Source organism: Eublepharis macularius, chromosome 4 (assembly GCF_028583425.1).
Source record: "Eublepharis macularius isolate TG4126 chromosome 4, MPM_Emac_v1.0, whole genome shotgun sequence".
NCBI classification, from domain to species: Eukaryota; Metazoa; Chordata; class Lepidosauria; order Squamata; family Eublepharidae; genus Eublepharis; species Eublepharis macularius.
In genome coordinates this window covers 41,387,925-41,401,016 of record NC_072793.1, presented here as the reverse complement: position 1 = coordinate 41,401,016, position 13,092 = coordinate 41,387,925, and the positions used below count along the sequence as shown (strand labels likewise).

Genomic DNA, 13,092 nt, shown 5'->3' with positions numbered 1-13,092 from the left:
CCAAGAAAACGTCATGATGCGACACCCCCCACCATGGGTCAGTAATGACTCGGTGCTTGCACAGGGGACTACCTTTACCTTTACCTAGTAGTATATATACTTAACACAAAGTCCTGTATAGTGACCACTATGTAAGTTAATGACATCCTGCAATATAACTAAAGTACCTCTGCACATATCAGCTATCAATTCCTGGACCTTACTTCCACTTATTTTAATGTGTATGTATGCACAAGTGTCTGCACAGACACAAATCGCAAATAAGTGGAGGAATGTTTGTGTTAGCCTGCAGTCTGCCCAAATTACCACCTGCTGCGTAATAATTACCTGCTATAACTGGTATTATCAACCTGGTTGTTAGAATGTGGATGGCTTGTAATTTGGGAAGCTGACTAAGGCATCTTGCTGGCTATTGCTACTGGTGTGCTCCTTTCTTACTCTTTCATGCTCTGCTTAGTTATAACCTCGCTGCAGGGATTCCTTTTCATTTGGGGCAGGTGAAATGCTGAACTGAGTTTGGGAATGAGATCAAGATTTATAGCTACAAGAGGTCAAACTGTGCAGAATGATAAGAGGTAAACAACAGGGGACTGGAAGTGGAAGAAAACCAAGGGATAGAATTGTATCTAGGAGGCAAAGGAATAAACAGAGCATGGGGTATTATGCCCCTAGGAAAGGGAGCTGCTTACTATGCAGTGAAAAAGGGGTGTTGTTTTAGTTCCCATGGCCAATATTGACCGTGATGAGAACTGGATCACGGAGCAAGTTGCAGAATGTAATTCATGCTTTTCTCTTGGAGTTTTATGACCATTTGAGGCATTGTATGTTTTTCCTCTAAGCCTGAACCATCTGTTTCATCATTGTAACAAATGGGGACCTGATCCAAGCAGACTAACTACAGTGCTCCTAATGGAGATTGTGAGAAAGTAAATGCATGAAAGAGCCTCATGCAAGGGGGTTCCTATGCCAGTGTTTTGTTGCACAGCTATTAAGTTAACAAACTCAAGGAGGTAGGCAGTCCTGAAAACACATCAAGGATGTGCGTTTATAGTCTGAAAAGATTAAGACGACCCCTGGTCTGTTTTGGAATAGAGTTCTTTTGCCTTTTCCCATCCATTCCTGTTATGTTTTGGATCAAAGCAGCATAGAAAATCAATGATTAAATTCCCAGGCAAAATTAAGAGTAATTTATCAAAGGCTATTTATTTGGGATTAGGATTATGGGTATGTAAAATGGAAATAAGTAATCATAAAGTATAAGTGGTAACTTATATTGCCTTGAGCTAATGTTGTTAAAAACTTTGAAGATGGAAAGACTTGGTGCAATCTTAAGCAGAGTCACCCTTCTAAGCCCATTGAATTAGGACAGCACTGCCAGTCTTTTTCCAGGAGTAGTTATTATGATACTCTCAGCTAGGCAGTAAGCCAACTGATTCATCCATGTGCCCCTGAGCAGTTTGCTTCCTTCGATGTGAGTTTGTGCAAGAGAATCATGAACGTGGCTGCCTTTTCCAAGCATGCCTCGTATTTGGAAATGGGAGATGGTACAGAGTTTCCTGCAGCACTCCAGCTCCTCTGGACAATCTCCCTTTTGAACTCCTTTATGTACTGGACTCTTTTTGATTTTGCTACTACAGACTAACACGGCTAACTCCTCTGGATTTATGTACCACTGACATCAGTAGACTCAAAGAATTGGGAAGCAGTCTTTCCCTACTGTCTTTTTCAGGGATCCCTTTTATCAGGAAATGGGAGATTTTCTGAATGGCTCTTGTGACATAGCAGGGGCCTCTGGGGGAGTCTTTCTTTTACTATTGGGAGAAGTACTGGAGAGTGGAGACGGCGGAGTAATGAGTTTCTAACATTCCTTTTTGATTTGCTGATTGTGAAGTAGTAGAAGGAGTATGAGAGGGTCATACTCTGTGCTTTGCATAGCTGCAATGAGGCGGCTTCCCAAATCCGTGATTTGGGAAGAGATCTGCGGCAGACACCCTGTGTCCAATGGTCCTTAAAAACCTGCAGATTTCCTGTAAAGGCATAATTTTTTTCAACATACTGCTGTCAGTCATAGAATACACCCCCATAGTTTTGAAATCCAAAGGCACACATTGAATCACTCAGAATTAAACAAGACTGGAAGTTATTCTGTTGGATATAGTGGTTAGAGTGTCAGACTAGGATCTGGGAGACCTGGGTTTGAATCCCCACTCTGCTGTGGAAGCTTGCTGGGTGGCCTTGGGCCAGTCACACACCCTCAGAGCCAAGCCACAAGTGACGCCTGACACAGGTTGGACACATGTCAGCTTCCCTCAAGTTTTGATGGGAAATTTAGGCATCCTGGTCTTGCAGCTGTAATGGAGAGCCAAGCTGTAAAACCAGGATGCCTACATTTCCCATCAAAACTTGAGGGAAGCTGACAAGTGTCCAACCTGTGTCAGGCATCACTTGTGTCTTGGCTCTCAGCCTATCCTACCACACAGGGGTGTTGTGAGGGCAAAATGGAGGAGACAATGTAAGCCGTTTTAGGTCCCTACTGGAGAGAAAAGCAGTTTATAAATGAAGCAAATAAATAAATATAGGGCTTCTGTTATTAGTAATTCAGTAGAAGATTTGTTCAGTGTTAAATATTCACTGAACATGAAGCGATATTGGAACGTGTGGATATCATCTGCAAACTTGTAGCCATGTCGGGAGTCTGTGAAGTGGCAGATCTAGCCTGTCCAGACATATATTCAAACCACCTTCCACCTGCTATGTTAATTGCTTTTGATCAAACAATTTCACCCCATCTTACAGGTTTGCAAGCATTTCAGGAAAACAATTGCCTTAATCTAATTCTCACCTGTCTATTCCCCCTACCCCATGATGAACAGCTGGGACCAAATCTGCATATTAAATAGGTGTTCATTCTAACCTGAAATGATTTGGTTCCTTTCCAAATGCACAAAAACCTCCCATTATACTATCCATTTGATTTCGCTAATTTTAAATGGATAGTGTGGAAACTGCAACTTGAGTGAGACCTGCTTGAGAATTCCATCATGTCCAATTCTTATACTCTTTTGCTGCCGAGAGCTCAGAATCTAGTTCTTAATGGATTAACAATTTCTGTGCACTTATAATATCTATTGTATTCCTCAGTCTATATCATCTAAGCTGTGATAGTGTGTTAGCATTTATGTTTTTTTAATGACTGATTCTTATGTTTTTCGTACCTTTATTTTAAAAAAGAACATTCATGAGTTTTGCCAGATGACATGACATAAGCCCTGTGACAGTTTTCTCGGGGACAGACATCACCCCAAGGGTTTTCTTTCATATTCCTGCTGTACTTGATGTATCTGAGAATCCCACCAGGAATTTTTGTTCAGAAATAGACTCTGAGCCTGGACATAAAACCAAGCAATGCTTGGACCAATAACTGAGAGATGAGGCTAACTGAATGAGACAAGAGGGGTTTCCTTTTAAAATTGAACAAAAGTAATTTATTTAAAATAACACAATTTGAGGTCAATATAACCACTGAACATTGAAAATGGGGTGGCAGTTTTTAAATAGTCTATGTCCTGGATATAAAACTTTTCCAATCAGTTTTTTTACTATTTTAGACTTATATTAAATGGTTGTACTTAATCTATTACACTCTCAGAGTGGAACTACAAGTGACAAAAGGCACAGATTGGACACTTGCCAGCTTCCCTCAAGTTTTGATGGGAAATGTAGGCAGCTTGGCGGAATGTTGGACAAGTGACAGTTGAAAAGTCCATTGGACAACAGTCAGAGAGCCAAGTTGCAAGACCAGGATGCCTGCATTTCCCATCAAAACTTGAGGGAAGCTGACAAGTGTCCAACCTGTGCCTTTTGTCACTTGTAGTTCTGCTCTCAGCTATCTCAGTTCCAAGACAGTTCCAGAACTCTTTTCTTCATTCACTATCCTATTGCTCTAACCCTTTCACCAAACTCCCTTCTCTAACTCCCAACTTCAGCTGTCAAGATCTTATCCCACTCCTGTTCCTCAGCCTGCAGTTCCTATTGATTGGTGGAGCCTCATTGTCACTGGCAGCTCTGTTGCTGGGTGGTTTCCCCTGCGCCCCCCCCCCCCAGCCTTGTTCACAAGTTATAGTAAACATACGTATAATCCATGCACAGTGTACACTTGATTTTTATTAATGCATGCTGTTATGTATTGGCATAGCTTCAGGCTGAGCTAAGGCTCCTGAAGCCTTCGTTATTATTGGTTGTTTCATGCTGGCAGCGGCCAATCAGATCTGTATAATAAAGCCCAATCAACGTACTGGAAATAAGTTACTATGTATATGGTTTATGCAAATGAAGGATTCTAACTACTTGTTTTGTATTGGTTGTTGCTAAAAAGGGGTGAGGTTTTCTTAGGTGTAAATTTGGCTCCTGTTGAGCCTGGTTTCTGTCTGTGTGCTTCCAGTCTTCAGTGAAGTTGCTGTTACGAGCTGTTAATCACAATACTTAATACATGCATTGCGTAATTCTCATGTTAATGTTCAATGCAGATGAAACTGATTTTAAGCCACACGCTTATCCAGGTACTCGTTTTCATTTGTAAAGCGAAAACACACATTGGCTCTTTTGTACAAACAGATGAACAAACGCACATGAAGGATGTGTGTTTGTTCATTCATGTAACAAGCCCATTCAAATATCTAATCACCAATTCAAACATCTAATCACCCTCACTGTTCAGTATTATTTGTTAGGAATAGTTCATGTACTTCTTTTATGGAATTGAATGGGGACGTAGAAACTTCAGTCCAGTTGCTCTTTTGTGCACTGCTGTATTTCAGTCTAAATAAATGGTATGGTTGCTTTCACTACCTTCGATTTAGGTGTCAGGGTATATAGGCTTGTTAACTTACTCCTATACTTGTGTTTCAAAAGTCAAACCAGAACTGTAATTGTCGAAAACATCTCTCAGGTATGTCTTTCTCACCCTTGCTTATGGTGGCTGATAGAAACTGGGCCCTGTCTCACTCTACCATTTTGGTGGCCACACCATTCACTGATATTTCCTCTCTCACTCACCCCCTTAGGCCTTGGCAGCAAATTACTGCGATACCAACATGGTGCACATAGAGAGGTGCAGCTGATGTGTTACAGCCTTGAGACACAGCCTATCTTTCCATCAAATTCTTTGGGATTGTTGGTGATCAGTAAACGCAGCTTAGTTCCCTGCTTCTTGTGATAGATCTTTAGTGGCTTTTCCTTCTAAACAGGATGCTGCAGGTAAAAGATTTGATACAATTGTAGGATGGAGCAGCCTCCTTGTCCTCCTCCCCCCACCCCCTCCAAAAATGACAGGTGGGGCAGGGGGAAGGCTGCCGCAACTTCAGACTTTTCCATAATTAGAGGCAACGATAGATCACCATGTCTGCTGCTTGGTTTCTTTTTGAAACACTGGAAGCAGGAGGTGTGTAAACAAGAATTTTGCTTACAGGTGTTGTCCAGCACAGCATTGCCATTTACGCTTTACATCACCTCCTGAGAGCCTTCTGGTCAACAAGTCTTCTACTGCAGCCTCACATTTTGGGTCCTGGAACAAGTAGACCAGTCATTTTCAAATCTCAACATGCAGGAACTCTTTTGCTTTGTCTTGCCTTCTGTGAATCCCCCTGTATTGTAGAAGACTTGGGAGCATGCTCTCCACAATGGTCTTGGTGCAGTGTGCTAGGCTTGTTGAGCACCATTGTTTCCTTGCATGAACCAAGACTATGGCCTACAGTTCATAGTGCGAAACAAACTGGTGACTTCCCCATAGTGATAATGCATTGTGCTTTTTCATTGCCATTGTGGCTGTCAATTCAGAACAGTAGCAATAAGACTTCCATATTTCCTGTACCTTCCCTACCTGAACCTTCCCTCCCCCACAACAGCAATTCCCACCCTCTGAGCTGCTTTAAAAAATATCATTAACTGATGTATCATTATAGAAGTAAAATAATCTATTAACCCCTCTGAATTCTCTGCTTTAATTTTAAAAAAGCAAGCCTGTGGCCCCTTTCATTGTGGAGATATATGGGAAAAGGCATATAATCAGAATGAAAAGATTTAGAGACTTTCTTTGGAAAATAAAAGCTGGGAATTCAGAGGACTGTTAGATAACATTATAATGCTATAGTAATCTTTCAATAACAGATAAAAATAGTGTTAAGTGTGAATGTGGGGGAGTGGCTGCTGGGGTGGGGACAATAGCAGTGATGTGTGCAGGACCAGGAGATATTTGGACTATTCTGTCCACATGGCATCCACCTCAGCTTTGCTTGAGATCTTTCCTGAAAGATCATAGTAGAGCAGGTTTAGGAAAGATTGCAGGGAAGCAATCTTGGATAAAGTTTGGATAACAAAGTCAGAATGCAAAAAACAAATATAATAAAAACCAAATACCCAGTGTGGAAGCAATTCAATTCCTCTGACTTTTCAGAGGAAGTTGGCCATCACTACTGACCTACTGACGGTTTCTCTGAGAAGCTCCTGATAGACTTCCAACTCAATATCATCTAGTTTTGGAATAGTTGTGTGCTGTTTACTGGGGCAAATTCCGTTCATGTTTTTTTGCAAAAAAGATTATTTTTCTTTGCATATTGGTGCCAACCTGGGCACAATCAGAAAAACAATGTTTCTGTAGCATCACAAGGCCAAACTGGGTGTTGCACACAGACTTTCTCTGAGCTTCTTTAACAAAAAGATTAAGCACAGCCTTGGGAGGCTGTTCATTTGTACACCAGCAACTCAAGTTAAAATTGTGTGTGTGTGTGTGTGTGTGTGTGTAGATATAAATACATCTACATTTTACAAAAAACCCAGAGAGGCTGAACACTTGAATGGAGGGCCAGCAAAGGGGGATCTTTATCTTATCCTTGCGGGTGGAAGAGCAGCTTGAGTGGGGGAGGAGGGCAGTGACAGCAGCAAGCAGCAAGATTTGGAGTGGGAAAATATCCAGAAAGGAAAGGATGAAGAAGCACTCCCTCCATCTTCTGCTCGAGACTGCAACCAAGGTTGTTTTTGGATTTAAAAAAAAAAATTAGGGAAAAGGTATAGTTGTTTGCTTCAGTGCATTATTTTGCACAAAGAGGCCGGGAGCCCTTTGAAGTAACAGACTATTTATAAGCATTGTGTAGAGTCTGCTTTGCTTGTGAAGAGCAGGAAGTGACTGGAATAAAGCAGACACTCTCATGGTCATGTTTATTTATCTAATTCCCTCCTCTACCTGTGCCTTTCTGCCACACCTATTGCTAACATACTTATTTGAAGGACAGGGTGGCAGGAGGAGAGAATCTCTTTTGTTCTGCTTCTTCTCTGAGCTGCTTCCATGAGCTTTTTATACTTCTGGTTTGTATAACAGCCCCGTCCGCCACACAGTCCTGTGCTGGCTGTTGTCCTCCTGACCCTAAAGCGCTTCCATAGAACTGCTACTCACAGAGCTTCCATTGTCTGATACAGACTGATTAACTGCCTTGTTCCTTCTCCAGTTCTGTCACACTCTTCCAGTAAATAAGCACACGAATGCCGGGTAGTTCCTTCCTTCTTTGAATAAATGCACAAATTGCATTCTGACATGCAAAGAGATACCCTCCTCAAGCAGAATCTTTTCTGCTTGGTTTGTTAAATAACTTTTCCCAAACAAAGATAGAAACCTCCCTTGTGCTGAATTAGGTCATTGTTCCATTCAGCCTAGTGTTTTCTGCTCTGACTGACTGTGTCTTTCTCAGCTCATTTCTGACACAGTGGTCTTTCCCAGGCCTGCTGCTTGTGCATGGGTAAGCAAGGCAGTGACTGACATTATCCTTCTTCATTTAATTTGAGTCAGAGCTCAAGAACTTTCTGGAGTTGTCTTCTGTGCCATTGGGGAACCCATGTGAAGAACTGCACAAACATCATGAACTGTCTTCTGTCTCGTCACGTACCAGCCCTCAAACACTCTGTCGTCCCGGGCTCTCAAAGTTCTTTTCCCTGAAGACTCCTACACACACTTTCTCTCACACAAAAAGTTTTACACAAACACTTCCTTCCTAGCATAGTTTTGTGAGAGTGGAAGCCATTTTTTACGGTTGTGATTTCCAGTGGGTTTTTTTTTCCATTATAGTGGAATTTTAATGAAATTCACCAAGAAGTCTATTTTATTCTTGCATCTTTTCAATTGTTTCTTCCTTGTATTTTCCCTTCTCCTTTCCAGCTTGGCGAGACTTTGCTTTACGTTCCAAGATCTTTTTACAATCCTTATCCAGCTTTAGTCTTGTTATCACCACCTTGCTGAGGTGGATGCCCACATGAACAGTTGTGCCATTGGCCTTCTCACGCTGTACACGCTCAGTGTAGATGACATACTTCTTTCTATAGACGTGGACCACTTTGCCGATCTGTTGCCCTCTGTAATGGCCCCGGACGACCTGAACTTCGTCATCCTTTCGGATGGGCATAGAACGAACATTGTATTTCTGCCTCAACTCCTTAGAAAGGGGAGATGACATGATCTTCCTGCGAATGTGAGACGGTGCATTGAAGTGCCGTTTGCGATTTTTGCTGCGGTCCGAAGTCACAAATGGATTGAACTTCATTTTGACTGCTGCTACCCTCGGCAATGGCCACCCGGAAAGAGCCACTTCCTGTGGTTTTGAATACAGTCTTTCTGTAGTTTTGTGGTGTTTTGATTCTTTTGAGGCTCTTGGAACTTTACTAAAACCTGCGTATGCATGCAGAAAAGAATATAAATGTTACTGTGGCTGCCAGCAAAACACTAACCTGTGAATGTTCATTTAACATGCTGGTGGAACAATCACTGTGGCCGGTGATTGTAACATGTTAGTGTTACACTTCCATGAACCAATGCATGTAAGCGTTTTAATAAGATTGCTGTGAGGCATGCTTCTACAGGGAAGTGATTTGTCCACCGTCATTGTAATACTTAAATTTGGCCTGCATCAGAGTACATAACCTGCATCCATATAAGAGTGCAGCCCTAGAAACAAAAAACACTTAACTGCTGAGACTGATTTGCATATGACTCCTCCCCACCCATGGGTTTATACAGGCATGGGAGAAAAAGTTCCTCCTGTTTTGAAAAAGAGATTTTGCTTAGAATTTCGTGAGCATTTGAACTAGCTTATGAACCACTGTGCAGCCATATTCAGACATAGTCTCCATGTAAATTTGGAGAAAAACTGCTTGGATGGTAGAATCAGCAAGTTATTGCTTTTTAAAATCCATTCTTTCTTGCATATCAGGAGGTATCCGCTCCTTTGCTTTTGTGAAGGAAAGCCACTTTTCTAGACAGGGCAAATGGTTTGATTAATGATGTTCCAAATCTTTTTTCCTTTTAACATGCTAAGTTTGCAGAATCCATTAAAACGTTAATCTTGTTTGTCTTAATGGGAGGGGAGGTATAGCCGGCATAACCCCCTGATCTGCGAGGCCGCTGCAGCCCAATTCAAATGTTACCATTTCAGTGTGGCACAGCTGTTGCTGCTGGGAAAGAGCGCAGGTGCCTGGTCAGAGCTCTATGATGCTACAGTAATATTTGCTAGGGTTAGCAAACCCAGTTCAGTGTGGAACTGGATTTGCTAACCTGTCAACAGTTCCATGTGGAAATGCCACTTGCATAGATGATTACTGCAGTGTGGAACTTTGACTATACTGCCGGGTGAGGAAGGTTGGGAACGTCCTTTGCCAGTAAAACAGGCGCTAGCCTGGACTTCTATTCCTTCCTGATGCAGATACTTAGGCTGGGCATGTTGAGAGGCACTAGCATGCAGCCTGTGGCCTTGAGTGGGTTGGCCTGGAGGATCCAGGACCAGACCAGGTGTTGCAGTTTTGCTGAATATTGTTTTCTTTGTTTAAATGATGTTTTTCTGTATTTTTGTAGGTCACCTTGAGTTCCTAGTGGAGAAAACAGTGGAATAGAGATACTAAAATAAATAAATACTGAAGCAGTTGGGTGGCAGTGGTACCTGTACAGTGGTGGTAGCATGAATGAGTCCTGGACACAAGTGACCAAGGTTGACTCCACATTCAGCTATGTGATGCTTCTCCATCTGAGAAGAGCTCAGCTCTTCTCTTCTGGCTGTCTTGGGCCAGAAGAGAATTTGTCTTCTTTGATACTTTTTGTTCGTTTGCTGCTCTCCCATGTACAGTGACTCACTTTTGGTCTCTGACCAGGCTGCTTGGCCACTGACTCAGTCTGCTGATGACTGGGTCAGTGGCCTGTCCTAGCAGTTGTATAGGACAGGACATATTTGTAAAAACTGAAACACAAACACACCCCACCAGAGTTCTGATTTCCAAACCATCAGCTTACATGATGGTCGCCTAACCAACCCTCTCCCCATCCTTTTAGAAACTGGTTTGCGACTGAAAGCTAGTGGGAGGTTGTGAAAAGTGAGGAAAATGGTGGCAGGCAGGGAGATAAGGGAACAGCTGGGGATTTTGAAATGGAGCCCATGACAGAATTCTGGTGAGTTGGCTTGGCTAGGTTTGCCTTGTGAGGTGTTTCAGCAGCCTTGTGAGGTGTTTCAGCAGCTACAACTCAGCCTCTGCCTCTGTTTTCCCTCAGTCTCCACCTGGACATGAAGAGAGCAGTAGCAGCGGGAGCGCCCAGCCATCTGTCCAGCCTCTCAAGGGCCAGAGTTTTGTGCAGAACCACTTCCAAGCTCAGTACAGGTAAGGAGTGGGCTAAGGTGTCCGAGTACCATTCACAGACCTTTCTGTAGCAGCAGCAAGGCCGAGCCTTGGCCTCCATGCTCTGCTTGACCCTCTTGGTTGCTGTGTGAAAGAGTATACTCGACTAGATGGACAACTGCTGTGATTCTGAAGGCTGTACTTACATTCTTGTGTATCTTTACTGTCACCATTGCAATGCTGCTAAAACGTTGCATAAGTTCATCCTGGGCAGCTAGGGCAGAAAAGTCACCCCCTCACTGTAGTGGAGTAGGGTAGGGGGTTGCAGGCAGACCTGGAGGACACGGCTTAGATGAGTGCATGTATGCTCTGCTGGCACCACTGTCCAGCTCAAACCACAGGAAGAAGCTTTAGGTGAATGAAAAGCAGTCATTCAGATTGGACACACCAGAGCTAACTTGCTTGGCATGATGTGAGATCTTGAATTTCACCAATGGCAGCAGTGGCAATGCAACAGTATGTTGGTTGCAGAGACAAGCTAGTGAATAGACTGCTGAAATGTACCAGGACGTTTTTCTGCACTGTTTTAGTTTTGTCTTCATTCTTTGGTGCATTTAATTCTCTAGGCTGCCAAATCTGCGGGGTCCTGGTAAGCACACTTCCCTCCCTCATGCAGTTGCATGGTGGCAGTCTTCTGGGCTTCTTATAAACAGCTGATGGTTACTGTATGTATCATCCTTTAGGGGCATATCTCTCTTTGGGAAAGGTGATCCTCTTTCCTGACATAACCAAGCACAGTGGGAAAGGAATACGTTTGGATACTGATGTGTGGGGAAAGAAGATGACATGGTACATATCAGTTCTGCTTTTGTAGTCACTGGTTAGCACAGTCCTGTGGACAGAACCATTCATGACTCCTCATTGTACTGCACTGGGCACAGGCAAGAAGGAAGGGAAAGTATCACAGCGTCAGTTTGGATGAGGCAGCAAGCCCTTTCCTTGGCATATATGCACGCGCACATGGCTCTGATTGCTGATGTCGCTGCTTTGTGTCTCTGGCAGTGGGAAGAAAGAGCTGGGAATGAAGTTTGAGGCTCCCAGCAGTGAGGCTGCTCTCAGAGATAAGGTTTGAGTGGCTGGCGCCTGCCAGAGCTTTCCATTGTTCTTCAATGGACCCACTGAGGGTACTGAATAGGGTGATTCCTTGTTCCAGAGGCGCGGAGGTGGCAGGCAGGAAGAAAGCAAGGCTGTCAGGATCCCAAGTTACTGTTCCTGTCATCAGAAAGGAGTGAGAGCAAGTGCCAACTACCAAATTTCCCAGTATCTGAAGAGCAATGGAAAGTCTTACCACATGTTGTGCTTGGGATTGAAGGGGCAGCATAGCTGTAACTTCATTAATCTAAACTCTTGCAGAGCTCTAGTTTAACCAGGATGGAATTCTGCTGGGCCACTAAAAGTGCTTTCTAGCCACTTTCTCACAGTTGGGTGTACCAGTGTGACAGACATGCCGTTTTAAATGCACTTCTGTCATATTCTAAAATTGAACGACGGTGCAGGAAAGCAGATTTGCAGTTGCATTCTGACCTTCATGTACATGATTTCAGCCCAAGACTGCAGCTTGTGTTCTGATACTGCTGAAGCCATGATGGTTACTGAATTGCAAAACTGCCACAGCAGCACCAGTATAGGGTGCTAACCTGTGTAATGTCCATTCCAGATGAATCTTGCCTTCTGCATTCAGCTGCTGGTACTTTGATGGCTCTTCCTCTGGACCAATCAGGTGCCCCCTCCCCAAATTCAGGTTGCTTAAAGGCTCTCCAATGCATTCAGTGGCCTTGGGGGAACACTCTTGACTACAGAAGGTTAGAAATAACTACAAAACTGAGGATTTCCTTTGCGGGTTTTTTTTCAGTCTGCAAATAACCCCCCACCCTTTTGAGGAAAGAAATGATCCAAGTTCCCCCAAAGTGAATTTTCTCATCTATCTCCTGAAAAATGGACTGCAGGAAATCCGTAATGGGAGTGGGTGGGTGTCCACAGGCCAGGGCACCCTCCCCATGGGGGAGCAGGGGTGGAGCAGGAGCACAGCCCAGTGACACAGCTGGGAAGAGAGCTAGGAGGGGGGCAGAGCAGCAATGAGGAAGAAGCTGGAAGGAAAGTCCGCCAGTGCCAGCTCCCTGTGGAGCAAAGAACTCTTCCGGGGGAGAAACCTCCATGAGGAAAATGGGTTACTCAGGAAGAGGAGTAGAAAAATGGGACTTCTCTTGTGTAAAGGCCTTCTTGAGAGGAAATGCTTGTTCAAGAGTAAGAACAGGGAATTAAGGAGCTAGGAGTGGCCAGGGGAACAGGGATAAAATGCCCCCGCTGGAAAAGGTAAGGAGGCAGCTGGCTGAAGGCTAGGATAAGGCATACTGGGGGCCTTGCAGGCAGGGAGGTACCACGCCTACTGAA

The 13,092-nt window shown here is 43.7% G+C and overlaps 2 protein-coding genes across 2 annotated transcripts in view; one reads left to right on the top strand and one right to left on the bottom strand.

Moving 5' to 3' along the window:
- USP43 (ubiquitin specific peptidase 43) overlaps positions 1 to 13,092 on the top strand; it is a 125,445-nt gene that overhangs the window by 39,393 nt on the left and 72,960 nt on the right. The window contains exon 3 of the mRNA XM_054978260.1: positions 10,577 to 10,683. Within this exon, the coding sequence (XP_054834235.1) occupies positions 10,577 to 10,683 (107 nt within the window). The remainder of the gene's footprint in view (positions 1 to 10,576; positions 10,684 to 13,092) is intronic.
- RPL26 (ribosomal protein L26) lies at positions 8,096 to 8,620 on the bottom strand. Its single transcript, XM_054978262.1, has one exon. It carries the CDS (start codon positions 8,583 to 8,585, stop codon positions 8,148 to 8,150), a length of 438 nt encoding a protein of 145 aa, XP_054834237.1. The 5' UTR covers positions 8,586 to 8,620; the 3' UTR covers positions 8,096 to 8,147.